Here is an 18,449-nt window from a genome sequence, read left to right on the forward strand (position 1 = left end):
GTACATCAAAAAGTGCTAGGGATCACCTTATACAAATTTTATACATCAAAAAGTGCTAGGGATCAACTTATACAAATAGGGACCCATTTTTCTACACAAATAGGTGCTAGGGACTCACTTCCCTTTTTTGGTGCTGGGGGGGCACTGTTGTCTTTGTCCTCAGAAATCACTTGTGCTGGGCTTGGGGAAGCATATATGTGGTGTGAAGAATCTAACACAAGTCAGCCTAGAGACTATCCTTGCATAAGACTGACTTGTGTTAGATTCTGGATCTTAGAGGGACTCACTTGAGGCTTGTCATGTGCAATTAATACAGAAAAGGTGCTAGTATCCACTGGAAGATACTTGATGCAATATCTAGGGACTGCTAGAATGCAGTTTCTATATAAAAAAAAGGTGCTAGGGACCCACTTTGTACACAAAAAGGTGCTAGGGAAGCACTTTCTACATAAAAAGGTGCTAGGGATCCACCTTCTACACAGATTGGTTTTAGGGACTCATTTTGTACACAGTAGATGCTAGGGACCCACTTGAGGTTACTAGAATGCAGCTTCAGATTCTACACAAAAGGTGCTAGGGACTTACTTCCCTTTTTGGGGGGGGCCACACCTTATGCTGTTGTCTCTGTCCTCAGGAATCACTCCTGCTGGGCCTGGGGAACCATATGTGTGGTGCGGATAATCGAACTCAAGTCAGCTTCATGCATGGCTAGAGAGTACTGGCTGTCCTATCTCTAGACCTGGAGGTACTCACTTGAGGCTGGAAAGGTGCTCATATCCATTTGAGGATGCTTGTTGCAGTATCTAGGGACTAACTTGAGACTGCTAGAATGCAATTTCTATACAAAAAAAAAAGTGCTAGGGACCCACTTCTGCACAAAAGGTGCTAGGAGCCCTCTTTATATGCAAAAAAGAGCTAGGGACGCACTTTCTACCCAAAACGGTGCTAGGGACGCACTTTCTACCCAAAAAGATGCTAGGGACGCACTTTCTACCCAAAAAGATGCTAGGGACGCACTTTCTACCCAAAAAGGTGCTAGGGACGCACTTTCTAGCCAAAACGGTGCTAGGGACGCATTTTCTATTCAAAAAGGTGCTAGGGACTCACTTTTTACTTAAAAAGGTGCTAGGGACGCACTTTTTATCCAAAAACGGTGCTAGGGACGCACTTTTTACTCAAAAGGTGCTAGGGACGCACTTTTTATACCAAAAACTGTACTAGGGACGCATTTTTTAACCCAAGACGGTGCTAGGGACTCACTTTTTACTAAAAAAGGTGCTAGGGACGCACTTTTTATCCAAAAACGGTGCTAGGGACGCACTCTTTATTCAAAAGGTGCTAGGGACGCACTTTTTATACAAAAACTGTGCTAGGGACGCATTTTTTACCCAAGACGGTGCTAGGGACGCACTTTCTTCACGAAAAGGTGCTAGGGACCCACTTAAGACCGGGCTCTTTGGGAGGGAGCTGAGAAAGCTGGGACTGCCACCTAGTGTCAAAACTCGGAACCGTGCTTGGCGGGAGGTGCCACGTTCCTCCCTCTCGGGCGCGCGCCCGGGGCCCCGCCCCTGCAGCGCCCGGCTGCGCCGCCCAGTGGCTGGTCCGGGACGTTCCTGCGCGAGCTGACGCGGGGCTGAGAACCCGGAAGTTACGTTATAGGCCCGCGTCCCCGGAGCGCGAGTCAGCTGAGCTGCCCGGCGAGGCTGGGAGCACCGGGCGCGGGCTGGGGGTCGCCGCCGGTCTCTCGGGGGGCGGGGTGGGCTGCGCCGTGGCTCAAGAGTCAAGCCCTGGGCGGCTTTCCCGCCTTGAGCGAGAAGATTCTCAGGATTTTAAAGCGTCGGCGGTGGGTTGCCAGGCTCTCGGTGGAGGCTGAGCAATCGCAGTTTCTAAGCCGGGGTCCGGGATCCCCGGGGGCGAACCCTGTCGGAACCCGGGGGCGCCCAAAGGCCGGACACCATGGCGTCCATCCTGGATGAATACGAGGACTCCCTGTCCCGCTCGGCGGTCTTGCAACCCGGCTGCCCCAGCGTGGGCATCCCTCACTCGGGTAAGGGAGTGGAAGGAGCTTTGGCCCCTGCTCGGTTCCCCTGGCACGAGCCGGGGCGGGGCGGCTCCAAGAGCCCCAAGCGCACCTCGCGCTTGTGCAGCCCTAGGCTCGGCCCCGTTTGCTGCACAGGCTTTCTTGGTCTCCCGCTGGTGAAAAGTAGGAGAGAGAGCAAGCGAGCGAGCACGGGAGCATGACAGGCAGCGCTTAACCTAGGCCCTGCCTCCAGGGAACCTGTAAGAGGGAACTGGGACTCAGAGAAGGAAGTGACTTGCGTCCATGGCTGCTGTTGGGAGAACTGAGAATGGACTTGCGTCCATGGCTGCTGTTGGGAGAACTGAGAATGCACCCAGGCTTCTCCCGTTTCTGAGCTTCCCCTGTCCCGATCCAGTATTTGCAGGTTGCAGGGGGAAGGGGTTGTGCATTTTCCCCCTGAGTAGGAAAAACGAAGCATTGGAGGCCCTTGCCAGACCTGGGTGCTTCCTGGAGTGGAGGGGAAATTGTAGAACGTATGGCAGAGTTTTCAGGGCCGGTATGTTTGGTTGGGGGGGCGTGGGTCACACCAGGGTGCTCAGCCTAATCCTGGCTCTGTGCTCAAGGATCACTCCTGTTGGTGTGTGGGGGACCATAAGTGGGGCTAGTGATTGAACAGTGTCAGCCCCGTGCTGGGTAAAGGTGCTGGCACATTTTGACTCATGGTAAAAAAGAATGAGAGTATTAAAAAAAAAAAGCAACTGCAGTTAGTTAACAAATGATTGGAATGTTACACCCACCCCCACCCCCGGCTCTTTCGAACCTCATTCTGAGACCATACCTGTCTGGGAGGAAGCCAGCATTAGTTAAGTGGAGATCACTGGGCCCAAGATTGGTCAGGGAGCTCCCAGCTCTTCCCTCTGTTACTGCTTGGAGCTGGTACATTGTGGTGTAATAGCATGGAACCAAGGCACCAAGGAACCAACCCATCACTGCTGTCAGAAGTGCGGAAAGAGAGGCTAGAGAGATAGTACAGTAGGTATGGCACTTGCCTTGTATGCAGCCCACCCAGGTTTGATCCCCAACATCCCATATGGTTGCCAGAGCACTCCAGGAGTGATTCCTGAGTTCAGAGCTAGGAGTAGCCCCTGGGTACCACTAGGTGTGCCCCTCTCCAAAATAAAAAAAAGGTGTGGGAAGAGCATAGGACCCCTAATGTAGAGATTAGCAAAGCACTCCATATATTTGTGGGGGACAGAGGGGGCTGTGTACACATGCGCCAGGGATGGAGCTATCAATCATGTGTGGCCAGGGATGGAGCCCAGGGCCTGCCTCTCCCATGCAAAGCATGTGCTCTGCCACTGAATCCATACCCGGCAGTGAATTCTTGTTCGTTAGCTGAGGACCTGGGGCAGGAGTGTTATGGGAAGTGGACAGAAACCCTTCGTGTCAGTGTGGACTCACCTTGTCCTTCCTCCAGCTCTCCGATAGCTAACCTTTGCCTCACTCCTAACCACAGGGTATGTGAATGCCCAGCTTGAGAAGGAAATGCCTATCTTCACGAAGCAGCGCATTGACTTCACTCCTTCTGAGAGAATCACTAGTCTGGTCGTCTCCTGCAATCAACTGTGCATGAGCCTGGGCAAGGACACGCTGCTCCGGTAACTGGGGGTCGCGAATCTTTCTTAGTGGGAAGTAGATTGGTAGGTTTGAGGAGTCTTAACGGACAGAAGGAATTTCTTTTAACCTGGGCAGGTGAAGCAGTGGATTTGGAAGTTTTCACAAACATTGTTTCCCAAAGGGAATTAGCAGCATACTAGCTAAGAATCAGACCCGGGTTCCACAGAAATGGCTCTAAGGACTTCCAGGAACAGCCCTGGAGCATTGTGGGGTGGGGCCTCAAAACACAAAAAATTTTAAAAAAAAGGGGGGGTGGCTGGAGCGATAGTAAAGTGGGTAGGGCGTTTGCCTTGCATGCAGCTGACCCAGGTTTGATTCCCAGCATCCCATATGATCCCCTGAGCATCACCAGGGGTAATTCCTGAGTACAGAGCCAGGAGTAACCCCTGAGCATCACCAGGTGTGACCCAAAAAGAAAACACACACACACACATGCACACACAAAATCAGAACAGAATCTGGGGTAGAGCAGTAGTACAGCTGTTAGGGCACTTTCTTGCTTGTGGCCAATCTGGGTTTGATTCCTGGTATCGAGTATGGTTCCCTGAACACCACCAGGAGTCACTCCTGAATGCAGAGACAAGAGTAAGTCAAGTGAGCACTGCCAAGAATCAGAGCATGAGACCTAGACTCAGTTCCCCAACCCTACCACTTACCATCTATGATGGAGATTGGTCACCCACAGCTCTGTTAGTAACAATCCATATTAGTCACATAATTCCAAGGAACTGCCTAGAGTTCTGAGTAAATTCTCTGGAAAGGAAAGTAAAGAGGGCCGGAGAGATGGCTCAATGGGCTGAGACCATGCTTCCGAGGCAGGAAACCTGGGTTCAAGACTGGCACCACAGGCTAGTTCCAGTATTGCTGGAGAAACACCTTAAGCACAGAGCCTAGAGTAGCCCTAAAGACCTGCCAGGTTTGGTGCCAAACCTCCCCACCAGGAAACATTATACACCTCAATAAAAACAGAGGGACATGGTATATAGAAATAATATTTGACAAACATATTGGCAAGGGTATTTATTCTGAATAAGCTACTGAAGCCTGGGAGATAATGCGATAGACTAAGCCTGTGTTTTGCATGCTGAATGCCTGGGTTCGATTCCCAGCACTGCATGGCCCTCTGAGCACAGCCAGTTATGGGCCCCTCGCTATAATAATAACAATAATAATAGCAACAACCATATGAAATATAATCCTGCTAAACCTATATGTTGCTAAACCTCTATCACAAAATATGGAAAATTGTTTATAAAAATCAAACAGTACAGGGCTGGAGCACTGGAACAGCGGGTTGGGCTGTTATACATGACCGACCCAGGTTCAGTCCCCAGCATCCCATATGTTCCCCTGAGCACTTCCAGAAGTAACCCCTGAGCATCACCAGATGTGACTCCAAACCAAACCAAAATCAAACAATACAAATATAAAAAAAAAAAAAAAATTTTTTTTGTCATGAGGGGCACACACAGTGGTGCTCAGGGCTTAGTCCTGGCTCGGCGCTCAGGGATCACCCCTGGTAGGGCACAGAGGACCAGTGTCCTAGTGGGGTGTCAAAGATCAAACCCAGATTGATCATGTGTGAAGCAAGTGCCCTACCTGTTGCTCTGGCCCAGGAAAATTTCTTTTTGGAAAAAAAAATTCTATGTTCTTGAGCTGAAAGGAGACTTGACTCAAGCTAGAAAAATCCAGAAGCCACAAGGGAAAAAGATATATTTGATGGCATGCTAACTGCTGTGAGGACAAAACAAAAAAAAACACTCTCAGTTAGATCAAGACAAAAGATGGTGGGGTGAGGGCGGAAGAGATAGTACAGCGGGTAGGGCTCTTGCCTTACATATGGCCAACCTGGGTTTGATCCCTGAGCACTGCCAAGTGTGCTCCCAAACCAAGAAATAAATAAATAAGCAAATATTATATCACTATTCAAGGCAAACATTGTACCACTGAGCTACATCTCTGGCTCTAGATGCCACTTTCTTTTAAACCTGTTATATTGGCTACATATATATATATATGTATTTGGAAGATATATATATATTTGCTTATTATTGTCATTTAATACACACATTTTTTGCTTATTATTGTCATTTAAGACACACATTTACAATAGTGTAACTTTCATAAAGGTAAAGGTAAAGGTAAAGGCCCTCCCGTTGATCGTCGATTTGCTCGAGCGGGCCCAGTAACGTCTCCATTGGAGACTTTGTTGTTACTGTGTCTGGCATATCGAATGGTCTTGATAAATGATGTGATACCACATCTCATCACCACCAAGTGCCTAACTTCCTCCACCAAGGCCTGTCTGTTACTTTTAGTTCTCCTCTTCATTCCCCCCTTCTCGCCCCTCTGGTAATCTCTGTTTTGTAATCTAAGGTCAGACTGGCAAAAATTGAAAACAGTAATATATGCTGCTGTTAAAGATTTACACAAGTAGACTTTGGTCCCTTATTGCTGAATATGTAAACTTCCTCCATTTAGGGGAAAAGATGTCTATTGAAATTAAAAAAGAACTTTTTTTTTTTTTTTTGCTTTTGAGGTCATACCCAATGATGCTCAGGGGTTAATCCTGACTCTGCACTCAGGAATTACTCCTGGTGGTGCTGAGGGGACAATATCCTGGGATGCCCGGGATCGAACCTGAGTCGGCCATGCCATGTTCAAGCCAAACGCCCTACCCCCTGTACTGTCACTACAGCCCCAAGTTTAAATATTTTTAGCATTGGCTCAGCAGTTCCACTTTGGGAGTACATACATCCCTAAAGAAGAAAAAGTTCCAGTCTGCATCTATGTATAGACAAGGATATTATTGATTGCAGCATTATTTATGGTAGGAAAAACTGGACTGATGCTGAATGGCCAGTCATCAGAAAAGTAAGGAAATGAAGGTTCAGCCAGAAATAAAAATATTCCATAGTTATTCTAACAACAAGAAAGGGGCTGGAGAGATAGATCATAAAATGGAGCACATGCTTTGCTTGTGGGAAGCTGGGTTTGACCTCTGACATTGCATGATCCCCTGACCATTTCCAGGAGTAACCCCGAACCCTGCTGGGGTGAGCACAACAATAAATAAATAAGGGTCAAGTTGCATGCCTTGCTCCTGGCCGACCCTGCTTCAGTCCCAGGTACCATGTGGTCGCCTGAAGACTGCAGAATATAGCCCTGGCAGGCTCTGGAGCACCACAAGGCCTGAGTACCTCTGCATTCTCAGGTTCTTTCACTGAACCATAGGCCTCCATGACTAAAAATCGCTGGTAAGGGCTTTCAGGCCTCCTAAACACTTCTTAGTAGAGATACCCCTTCACCCCACCCCCAAAAAAGAAATAGATAAAAATTAAAAGAGCTCCATCTGAGGTAGTCAGGTTTGCTTCCTGGCATCACATATGGTCCCCTGAGCCCCATCAGGAGTGTTCCTTGAATGCAGAAGTGCAGAGACACAGAGTGCAAAATGGATCCAAAACCTTAATTTAAAAAAAAAAAGTGAGAAAAACATTATCTGTGTATCCACACATTATATCACATACGTGATATGAAGGAAACAAAGACGGTTTTGGAGAAAAGCAGAGCAGTCCTATTTAAACACGAGAATGGGGAAAGATGTTAGCAGTAAGATAGATACTGAAGGTGGTTGTTTCATTTTGTTTGACCACCTCTGGCTGTGCTCTGGGATATCAGGAATCAAACCTGTGGGCAGCCTGCAAAGAAAACGTATTATCCACTCTACTATGCTGCCTAAAGATGCTTCCTCTGTTGGGAATGATGGGAATAGGGGCCGGGACAATAGTACAGCAGGTAAGGCTCTTGCTTTGCATGCGGGAACCCAGGTTTGATCCCTGTCACCCCATATGGTTCCCTGAGCCTTCCTGCAGTAATGTCTGAGTGCAGGGCTAGGAGAACTGTGTAATCTCTGGGCAGCTAGGGAGAGCCCTGGCGACTCTCCCTCTCGCTGCCCAGGTTCAGTGGACTCAGGCTGCTTGCTCACCAGGGCGGCCATGGGTGGATGAAGGAGGAAACGAGGGCCAAGCTGGTTGATGATCAGTTGCTGTTTTCCATTCTCCCCACACACCTGTTCCAGTCTCACTAAGCTCCCCACTCTAGTCTCACACTGTCCCTCATTCCTGTCTCCTCTCGTCTCTCCCACTCATCCATCTCACAGCCTGGTCTCTCTCCATGCACCTGCTCCTGCATTCTTCCCCTACGTTCTTCTCCCTCTGTCCCCCTTGCTACTCTCTCTGCGCTCCATCTTGCTGCCCTTGCGCGCGCTCTCTCTCTCTCTCTCTCTCTCTCTTTCATTGGGGGTAGCATAATCAACATACCAAAGCCCTTCCTGATGGCCTATCAGGCTGAATTTGAGGCTTACAGGGCGACTCCCTACGGACATCTCGCCACAGACTCAGACTACAGTGCTCAGGTCATATTAATCATTCCTAACCCTAGCAAGGTACAAATCTAGTTATTACTTTTTGGGTCACAACAGAATTTGTCCGTGACCATGCTCTTAACTTATAGTTGAGTATTATGACACTTTGGCCAGGCCCATTTCGATGGCAGAGTAGCTCACAGCTTGCCCTCGTCAGTCCAGTCCCTCGTCAGGACCCTAGTTTTGGGGATCTAGGAAGTAAGGGCAACTGAGGCTTAAGTCGAGAGAACAGACGCCCAGCAGTGAATTATCATTCAGAGTCAATTAACATGCAAGTTATAAAAGCATAGCATTAACTGTCTTTTTTTTTTTTTTTTTTTTGCTTTTTGGGTCACACCTCGCTATGCACAGGGGTTACTCCTGACTCTGCACTCATGAATTACTCCTGGCGGTGCTCAGGGGACCATATGGGATGCTGGGAATCGAACTCGGGTCAGCCGCTTGCAAGGCAAAGGCCCTACCCTCTGTGCTATCGCTCCAGCCCATAGCTGTCTTCTTGTGTCCATATAAAAAGGACATTGCAGGGCTGGAGCGATAGCACAGCGGGTAGGGCGTTTGCCTTGCATGCAGCTGACCCAGGTTTGATTTCCAGCATCCCATATGGTCCTCTGAGTGCCACCAGGAGTAATTCCTGAGTGCAGAACAAGAGTAACCCCTGTGCATTGCTGGGTGTGTGACCCAAAAAGCAAAAAACAAAAACAAAAAACCCAAAAGAAATAAAAAGGACATTACTCTGAATTAACTATGCAAAGGACTTAAGGAGAAGAGAAAAACAATATTTACAAGTCAACAGAGCACAAAGAAAGAGATTACAAATAAACACAGAGGAATGGGAGCACTATGATAGGAAAAACCCAAAAACCTAAGCTCCCTGCAGCAAGGCAGAAAGGACAAACAAATATTATCCCACAGAGAACCACCAGGTGTGGTCCTAAAACAAAACAAAAAGTGTCAAGGGAATGATGGGAATATAGAAGAAAATAATTGACATTTTTTGGGGGGAGGACAGAGGACTTGGTTTGGGATCCATGCCCTGGTGGTGTCAGGGGACCATGCAGGCCTGGGGATCACACTGGAGTAGCCACACACAAAGCAAGCACTTTAACTGCTCTATTATCTCTCCAGCACTAACCTTATCTTTATACATATTTGCTTTGATTGTTTAGTTATAATGAGCATATAGCTTACGAAGAATTTTTGGGAAAAATGTAATTTGAATTAGGAGCACTCTTCAAGGTGCCTGAGAAGATGGGGATGATCCTAGATTAAACTCTTGACATGGTGCTTGGTGCAAAAAATTAATCAGTAACTATTAGTTACTTTTGTTCCCTTCTTTTGGGGTTTGGGAGGCATTCAGAGATCCACCCCGGGGCCTCCCAGATGCAAAGTGAGTATTCTACTGCTGACCTGTGTCCCTGGCCCCCTGCGTCCCCTTCTTACTCCCACTGGCCATCTTCCCAGATGGGCTGGAGGTGTGTGAGCAGAGGGCAGCGGTTCCTTCTCTCCATCACTTCCCGTACAGAGGGGGCCTCCCAGCCGAGGGCTTTGAAGCAGGGCCAGTCTTTGTTTCAGAGTCCTCTTGGCATCATATTCAGAAGCCTATGTGGCATTTGCAGGGAAGAAAGACCGTGGCTTTCATCACATAGAGAGGTTTGTGGTTCTGAATCACTCCTGGGGGATGGAGCGATAGTACAGTGGGGAGGGTACTGCCTTGTGCGAGGCTGACCCAGATTTTCACCCCCAGCACCTCAGATAGCCCTCCCAAGCCCAGCCAATAGTGATCCCTGAGCACAGAGCCAGGAGTAAGCCTTGAGCACAACCAAGTGTGGCCCCTTTTCTCCTTTCCCCAAGAAAAACAGATCCGAACCATCCTGATTTTTGTTTTGTTTTTACTTTTGGGCTACACTCACTGGTGCTCAGGGGACTGTGTCGTTTAGGAGATTGAACCCCAGGTTCCTACAGGCAAAGAATGCACTTAGCCTGCTGAAAAAGTCCCAGACTGGCCTTCTCTGGAATGGCCCTGTGAGTCTCTTTTTTTCTTGAGGGAAGGAAGTGGAGATTATTTGAGTTTTATCAGGTGATGCTTAGGGGACCATGGGATGCCAGGGTTCGAACCCAAGGCAAGACTTTACCAACTGCGGGCTGGAGTGATAGTATAGCGGGTAGGGTGTTTGCCTTGCAACCTGGGTTCAATTCCCAGCATCCCATATGGTTCCCCGAGCACTGCCAGGAGTAATTCCTGAGAGCAAAGCCAGGAGGTAACCCCTGTGCATTGCTGGGTATGACTCAAAAAAAAAAAAAAGGCTTTACTCACTGCTCTATCTCCTGCCCCGACAGTGATTCTTAGGGCCAGAGAGATAGTACAGTGGGAAAGGCATTTGCCTTGCCTGTAGGCCGTCACTGGTTCCATTTCCCCTGAGCACTACTAGCTCTGGCCTAAAAGACAAAAACCCACCAACCAACCGTGCCTCATATCCCTGCAGCATTGACTTGGGCAAGGCCAATGAGCCCAACCACATGGAGCTGGGACGCAAGGATGATGCCAAAGTTCATAAAATGTTCCTGGACCACACGGGTAAGTTATGGCGGGTGTGGGAGAGGGCACCTGTGGGCCAGAAGACAAGGAGGGAGGGGACGGCAGCGCCCTCTCAGACTCACCACTCTCTCCATCCCAGGCTCCCATCTGCTGATTGCCCTGAGCAGCACCGAGGTCCTCTACGTGAACCGGAATGGGCAGAAGGTGCGGCCTCTGGCCCGCTGGAAAGGGCAGCTGGTGGAGAGTGTGGGCTGGAACAAAGCCCTGGGCACTGAGAGCAGCACCGGGCCCATCCTGGTGGGCACTGCCCAGGGCCAGATCTTTGAAGCCGAGCTCTCAGCCAATGAGGGGGGGCTCTTCGGTCCTGCCCCCGACCTCTACTTCCGTCCACTGTACGTGCTCAACGAAGAAGGGGGGCCGGCCCCTGTGTGCTCCCTGGAGGCGGAGCGGGGCCCCGACCGCCGTGCCTTTGTCCTGGCCACCACCCGCCAGCGTCTCTTCCAGTTCATCGGGAAGACGGCAGAGGGGGCGGATGCCCAGGGCTTCTCGGGGCTCTTCGCTGCCTACGCCGACCACCCCCCGCCCTTCCGCGAGTTCCCCAGCAGCCTGGGCTACAGCGAGCTGGCCTTCTACACCCCCAAGCTGCGCTCGTCACCCCGGGCCTTCGCCTGGATGATGGGGGACGGCGTGCTGTACGGCGCCCTGGACTGCGTGCGCCCTGACTCGCTGCTGAGCGAGGAGCAGGTCTGGGAGTACCCCGAGGGTGTGGGCCCCCGCGCCAGCCCCCCGCTGGCCATCGTCCTGACCCAGTTCCACTTTCTGCTGCTGCTGGCCGACCGCGTGGAGGCCGTGTGCACGCTGACCGGGCAGGTGGTGCTGCGCGACCACTTCCTGGAGAAGTTCGGGCCCCTGCGGCACATGGTGAAGGATGCGTCCACCGGCCACCTGTGGGCACACACGGAGCGCGCCGTCTTCCGCTACCACGTGCAGCGGGAGGCGCGCGACGTGTGGCGCACGTACCTGGACATGAACCGCTTTGACCTGGCCAAGGAGTACTGCCGTGAGCGACCCGACTGCCTGGACACCGTACTGGCCCGCGAGGCCGACTTCTGCTTCCGCCAGCGGCGCTACGTGGAGAGTGCCCGCTGCTACGCGCTCACACAGAGCTACTTCGAGGAGATCGCCCTCAAGTTCCTGGAGGCCCGGCAGGAGGAAGCTCTGGCCGAGTTTCTGCAGCAGAAGCTGGCAGGCCTGAAGCCTGCAGAGCGCACGCAGGCCACGCTGCTCACCACCTGGCTGACCGAGCTCTACCTGAGCCGGCTCGGCGCCCTGCAGGGGGACCCCGAGGCCCTGACCCTCTACCTGGAGACCCGGGAGCGCTTCCGAGCCTTCCTCAGCAGCCCCCGCCACAAGGACTGGCTCTTCGCCAGCCGCGCCTCCATCCACGAGCTGCTGGCCAGCCACGGGGACACAGAGCACATGGTGTACTTCGCTGTGATCATGCAGGACTACGAGCGTGTGGTGGCCTACCACTGCCAGCACGAGGCCTACGAGGAGGCCCTGGCGGTGCTGGCCCGCCACCGCGACCCACAGCTCTTCTACAAGTTCTCCCCCGTTCTCATCCGTCACATCCCCCGCCAGCTGGTGGACGCCTGGATGGAGATGGGCAGCCGGCTGGACGCCCGGCAGCTCATTCCGGCCCTGGTGAACTACAGCCAGGGGGGCGAGGCACAGCAGGTGAGCCAGGCCATCCGCTACATGGAATTCTGCGTGAACACGCTGGGTGAGACGGAGCAGGCCATCCACAACTACCTGCTGTCACTGTACGCCCGTGGCCAGCCCGCCTCGCTGCTCACCTACCTGGAGAAGGCCGGGGCCAGCCCGCACCGTGTGCACTACGACCTCAAGTATGCCCTGCGGCTCTGTGCCGAGCACGGCCACCACCGTGCCTGTGTCCACGTCTACAAGGTCCTGGAGCTCTACGAGGAGGCTGTGGACCTGGCCCTGCAGGTGAGCTGCTGAGTCGGGTTTTATGTTTTACTGGGGTTTTGGGGTGTTGTTTTTGTTTGGGGGCCACATCTCACTGTGCTCGAGGGTTGCTCCTGGTTCAGGAATACTCCTGGTGGTGCTCAGGGGACTATATGGTTTGCTGGGGATCAAACCTGGGTTGCCCCCGTGCAAGGTAAGTGACCTAACTGCTGTACTGTCACGCCAGTCCCTGCTAATGATTTTTTTAAGTTTTGTTGTTCAAGCAGCTCCCTAGTGTAATGCTTTTTTATTTGTTTGTTTGTTTGCTTGTTTGGCTTTTTGGATCACAGCCTGCGATGCTCAGGATTTACTCCTGACTCTGCACTCAGGAATTACTCCTGGCGGTGCTCAGGGACCATATGGGATGCCGGAGATGGAACCCAGGTCCGCTCTGTGCCAGACAAATGCCCTGCCCGCTGTACTATCGCTCTGGCCCTGGTTGGTTGTTTTTGATGTTTGCATCTCACCCCATGATACTCCGGAGTATTCCTGACTCTGCCCAAGGATACTCCCAGTGGTATGAGGTGCTGGGGACTGGATCTGAGGCAAAGCATACATTCTTTCCCTTTGAGCTACCTCCTCGTCCCAATCCCTTACTTCGTTTTCTTCATGTACCACAAATGAGTGAGATCACCCAGCATTTGTCTTTCACCTTCTGGCTTACTCACACGCCACCCCGCAAATTCTATTTTGTCAAGATTCCATTTTTCCAAAATACCTTCTGAGAAAAACAAGGAAGTTGTATGATTCTGAATCGAGGAACATTCACACACACAGGCAGCAGTCATAGTGGGTGCCTCTAGAAAGGGGAGCACTTTCAGTTCAGTGGCGAAAGCTGCCAACTCTCTTGCCCTGCCTTGCAGTTTGCAGATTGTTCCAAAAAATAAGGTGATAAAGCTGCGGGGGGGTTGTTGTTGTTGAGTAGTGTCCTATGGTGTCTGTGTATGTCTTGTTTGCTTCCAAGCCTGCTGGCCTCTCCGGCCTGGGTTTCTGAACTGTGTCCCTCTCCCACAGTCCCTTGGTGGTAGGGGGGCTTGGGATGCTCCGTGCTACCCCTCTTGGTCCCCCACAGGTGGATGTGGACCTGGCGAAGCAGTGTGCAGACTTGCCCGAGGAGGATGAGGAGCTGCGGAAGAAGCTTTGGCTGAAGATCGCGCGCCACGTGGTGCAGGAAGAGGAGGACGTGCAGACGGCCATGGCTTGCCTGGCCAGCTGCCCCCTGCTCAAGATAGAGGACGTCCTGCCCTTCTTCCCGGACTTCGTGACCATCGACCACTTCAAGGAGGCCATCTGCAGTTCCCTGAAGGCCTACAACCAGCACATCCAGGAGCTGCAGCAGGAGATGGAGGAGGCCACGGCCAGCGCCCAGCGCATCCGGCGTGACCTGCAGGAGCTGCGGGGCCGCTATGGCACCGTGGAGCCCCAGGACAAGTGCGCCGCCTGCGACTTCCCCCTGCTCAACCGCCCCTTCTACCTCTTCCTCTGTGGCCACATGTTCCACGCCGACTGCCTGCTGCAGGCGGTGCGGCCCGGCCTGCCGGCCTACAAGCAGGCCCGGCTGGAGGAACTGCAGCGGAAGCTGGGGGCCGCTCCGCCGCCCACCAAGGGCTTGGCCCGGGCCAAGGAGGCTGAGGGTGCAGCCGCTGCTGCAGGGCCCAGCCGGGAACAGCTCAAGGCTGACCTGGACGAACTGGTGGCTGCTGAGTGCGTGTACTGTGGGGAGCTGATGATCCGCTCCATCGACCGGCCCTTCATTGACCCGCAGCGGTACGAGGAGGAGCACCTCAGCTGGTTGTAAAAGGGAATGTGTCCCCACAGGCGGGTGGGCAGGTGGTCGGGTCAGCCACTGGTCCCTTCGTGGGAGGCTGAGCTGAGTCAGGGCCTGGTCCTCTCCAAATGAGGGCGAGTGGCTTTCCAGTTGCCACCCCCTCCCCCCACACACAGGTGGTGGCTCTGAGTTTGACCGACCGTGGCTTCTGCTGTCCCCACGGCCCTGCGTGGAGCCGCCTGTCGGCCCCGGTCAGTAGCCTCCTACCAGGAGAGCGTCTGAGCCTGCCAGAGTCAGGACTGGACCCCGGCTGCTGTCTTGTGCTTTGGCCTCCTAACATACATCCTGCTCTCCTTCGAGATGAGTTCTGCTCTTCCTTTTCACCGCGTGCCTCTCCTCTCTCTGATGAAACCTCCTCGTCTGGCTGCCTCTGGGTCACAGATGCTAAAAGGCGGCACATCCTGAGTCCCCCAGGGTCTCAGGCATGTGGGAGGGGTACCCTGGGGCAGACAGCCTCCAGGGGCACAGAGGAAGAGGCTTTTGGGGGTGGAGAGTGTGTGAGACTGCTCCCCTCTGTCATCTCTGGATTGATATGGCCTGGGCATGAGCCCCACCCCCATCCCCAAGGCACTGCAGTCTCACAGCTTCTCTGCAGGCTTTGGGGCCTTGACTTTTGCTCTTTCATCTGGGGAGGAGATGGGATGATTTTGCCCTTCCTTGTCTCTCCACACTTGTCCCTTCACTCAAAAGCCAAACTATCACCTTAAATCGCAGGGCAGTGGCCATTCTTCCCTCTGGCCAGCAGGTGGCACTGCTCCCACACAATCTTGTACCACCCCTTAACCACTCCATCCCCACCCCGGCTGGGAGGGCCGATGTCACCAGGACCTTTTTCTACTAGCACTTCCTCTGTCTTCCCTACTCAGGTTGTCCTGAGATCCGCCCCCTTCCTGACCCGCGTGGGAGGGAATGACAATTTACTTCCTGGCCCTAAATCAAAACCCTTGTTTTTTCTCTCTTCACCCTATGCACCTTATGCATTGCCTTGCCCCACTGTGTGTCAGCCTGAATTTTGCGTTCCCAGCATCTGCCCTGCTTGAAGACTGCCTGGCAACTGGCTATGAGTTAGGGCCTGGCATGGAGCTGAGATGGTCACTGCCATGGCCAGAGGCAGAAACGTTCCCCACCCACCCACCAGCTCTGGTGACCCGCCCCTCCCTCCGGGTTGTCGGGCTTCCGCTGTGGCTGGAGTCTGGAGCGGAACCTGACAGTGGCATCAGCCGTGCACCCTTTGCTCTCTGGACCAGTGTCCACAGTCCACTGACCAGCTCTATGGGTGTGGCCTATGAGCTGTCCAGACCGGATCAAAACAAGTGAAGGTTCCTGGAAATCAGGCTGGATCCAGGCTCTTGTCTGCCCTGTCACCTCAGCCTTGGCTAGTTGGTTGAGACTTGGCTAGTCTGCGGTCTGCATGCAGAGTTGCCTCGTGGAGCCGTCCAGTACCTGGGCTACGGGTCTCCCCGTGGCCACTGCCTGCCAGGAGTGAACGGAAACTGTCCTCCATGGTGGAGGAGCTTCAGATTCCCCATCTTCCCCAGAAGCAAGAGGGGAAACATAAATGGCTGGGGATGGGCCTCCCTAGGATCGGGGAGAGCCTCTGAGCCCTGGGCCGTCCAGCTTTCCTCAGGGCCGAGGGCTCCCTTGTACCCAGACAAGCCTCAGGGTGTCTGGTGGCAAGGATCAGGTGTGCGCCCCAGCCTGCCGCCGGCTGCTCTTGCTTGTTCTGTCGGGCTCAGGGCTTCTGTTGCTGCACAAATAGGGCCTAATACCGCGAGTCAAACAAACACCGCCCCGTTGCTCCCTCTCCCAGAGGACTTGGCTCGGGCAGCCTGGGATGCCCCTGCCCATCTGGTCCTAGACTGCTTCCTCTTTCCTGGAAAAAGGCCCCAGGCTGCCCTGGCGCAGGCCGAATGGGGTTCCGTTGAGTCAGGGCCATGGGAAGCTAATCTGGGACTCTCAGATGCCCTGGGATGGAGGGGAGAGCGGAGGCCACCGGGCTTGGCCCTAAGCCGGGGTGGGGGAGGGCCCCAAGGGTGGGGGGAGCAGCTGTGTGGGCAGTGGCCAAGATGAATGAGTTGCTTCTGGAGCCATCACTGGAAACCAGAGGAGTGGACACAGGCTGTGACGCGGGACAGGAGGCCTGTAAACAAGGAAGCCACCTGGGGGAGCCTAAGGGCGGCCACGGTCCTGGGGAGCAGGTGCTTCCTGAGTCCCGCCCTTGAGAGGGCCCTGGGGGGCTGCTAAGCTGGCCGGGTGGGCACTAGAGAGCGCTGTCCACCAGCTTCCTCGGCCTGCAGGCCGGCTCCCTCTGGCAGCTCCTGGGGGAGTGGCCACTGGGGGTGGGTCCCGGCTGAGGGCATCTGCACTGCCACCGCTTGCCCTTTCCCACCTCCGGGCAGTCTGGCCAACGGCCCCCACTCTGGCAGAAAGGCACAGGCTCAGAGCCAGGGGGCCTGGGTGTGCAGTCACTCATCCGGGACCACCAGGCCCAGGGGATTGCCCCCCGCCCCCGCCTCCGCCCCACCCAGGACCCCGCAGGCCAAGCAGGACGGGAGGGGGCCCCCCGGGCTCCAGGCTGCCCTGGGTGCTGCTCCCCCAGGCGCCAGGGAAACAAAAGGTTAGGGGGGCCGGCGGGAGTTATCTGGCCCCACCGCTTCTTGTGGAGGGTGGGGGGCCCAGGTCTCCCCACTCCCCCAGCTCTGCCGATTCTTCGAGACACTTTCACAGGCGGAAATTCCCAGAGGTCAGAGGAGGGAAACGGTTAATTCCTTTTATTCAATGGGTCCCCCTACACGCCTCCCCCCAACTTCCTCCCTCCACTTCCCGCCCCCCCCTGTGTGAACAGGAAGTGGAGAGGAAAAGGCTCTGAGCAGAGCAGCTGGGAGCAGGAGGCAGGGAGTGGGCAGCAGGCGCAGTGCCAGCCCTGCCCCTCTGGGTTGGGTACTTGCTGGCCGGCCAGACCCAGGCTGGCCTGGGAAAGAACCTGCAGCCCCAGAGGCCCGGCAAGGGGCCATGCAGCTGGGGAAGGGCTCCAGCCCGCGCCCCTTCTCGCAGCCTGGCCCTCAGGACAGTCGCGGCTGCGCAGAGGGTGCCAGGGCGCCTCTGCCCCAGCCCCAGCTGCCTTGCACCACAGCCCCCGCCCCCCACCCCCCATCCTTCCCAGGCTGGGCGGCCCAAGGCTGGCAGTCCTGGGACCAGCTCCAGCCACTCAGCCTCTTGGCCCTGCCAGTTCTTTGAAGCTCCTGCGGCGCTTCCTGTTTGGGGCGGTGATGCCAGGGCCCCTCCCCCACCATTGTTCTGCAGAGACCATAGGTCCATCTGTTGCCCCATGGAGGGGACCCCAGGCAGTGCCACTCGGGAGCAGCCCCACAAAGGCCCCTGCTGGCAGTTTTGCTTCTGGGGGGGGGCAAGGCTAGGCCCCGCGGCAGGTTGAGGATGAATGGGAGCCTCCCCAAGAAGGCCCGGGTGGGCAGTGGGTAGGAGGGGGTCCTAGGCCCAGCCAGAGCCCACTGGTCCTCCTGGGGAGCTGGGAGATGAGGGGTGTTCGTGAGCTGCCCTGCTGCAGCCACCCGGAAGGCACCTCCAGCCTCGGTCCCCCAACTCCCCAGGGGAGACTCTGTGGTCATGGAGAGAGGCCGGAGAGAGTCCACAGTCATGGAAAGAGTCGGGGCTCGGCCCCTATTGTCTGATGCTTCTGCTTGGCACTCACCTAGTGTGCGAGGAAGGGTAGCACTGTCATGGAGACCAAGGCCATCCCAGGCTGGTGCTCTCCTTCCCAAGCTGCCATGGCGTCAGATCTGTCTGGATTTCCCAGGTGGGTGAGCAGACACCAAGGGTCTCTGTGCACCCCCTGCCCCTGCCCTCTGCCACGGCCCCTCACAGCTCTAAACCAAGACCTGATCCAAGAAAAACCTGCTCCCAGCCCCAGCCCCCACAC

General features: G+C 54.4%; 1 protein-coding gene across 1 annotated transcript; it reads left to right on the forward strand.

Annotated features, from left to right (window-relative positions):
* Positions 1 to 1,861: 1,861 nt before the first annotated feature.
* Positions 1,862 to 14,743, forward strand: VPS18 (VPS18 core subunit of CORVET and HOPS complexes). Its single transcript, XM_056133995.1, has 5 exons — positions 1,862 to 2,047; positions 3,537 to 3,678; positions 10,604 to 10,695; positions 10,796 to 12,666; positions 13,757 to 14,743. Exons 1-5 carry the CDS (start codon positions 1,957 to 1,959, stop codon positions 14,480 to 14,482), a joined length of 2,922 nt encoding a protein of 973 aa, XP_055989970.1. The 5' UTR covers positions 1,862 to 1,956; the 3' UTR covers positions 14,483 to 14,743.
* Positions 14,744 to 18,449: the final 3,706 nt, after the last annotated feature.

The sequence above is a fragment of the Sorex fumeus genome, unplaced genomic scaffold (genome assembly GCF_029834395.1).
Source record: "Sorex fumeus unplaced genomic scaffold, SorFum_2.1 ptg000098l, whole genome shotgun sequence".
NCBI classification, from domain to species: domain Eukaryota; kingdom Metazoa; phylum Chordata; class Mammalia; order Eulipotyphla; family Soricidae; genus Sorex; species Sorex fumeus.

Bases quoted from the DNA above. Each gene is read 5' to 3' on its own strand.
- VPS18 (XM_056133995.1), top strand. From the start codon at position 1,957: ATGGCGTCCATCCTGGATGAATACGAGGACTCCCTGTCCCGCTCGGCG. The intron at 3,679-10,603 runs GTAACTGGGGGT...ATATCCCTGCAG, and splicing joins GGCAAGGACACGCTGCTCCG to CATTGACTTGGGCAAGGCCA. The intron at 10,696-10,795 runs GTAAGTTATGGC...TCTCCATCCCAG, and splicing joins AATGTTCCTGGACCACACGG to GCTCCCATCTGCTGATTGCC.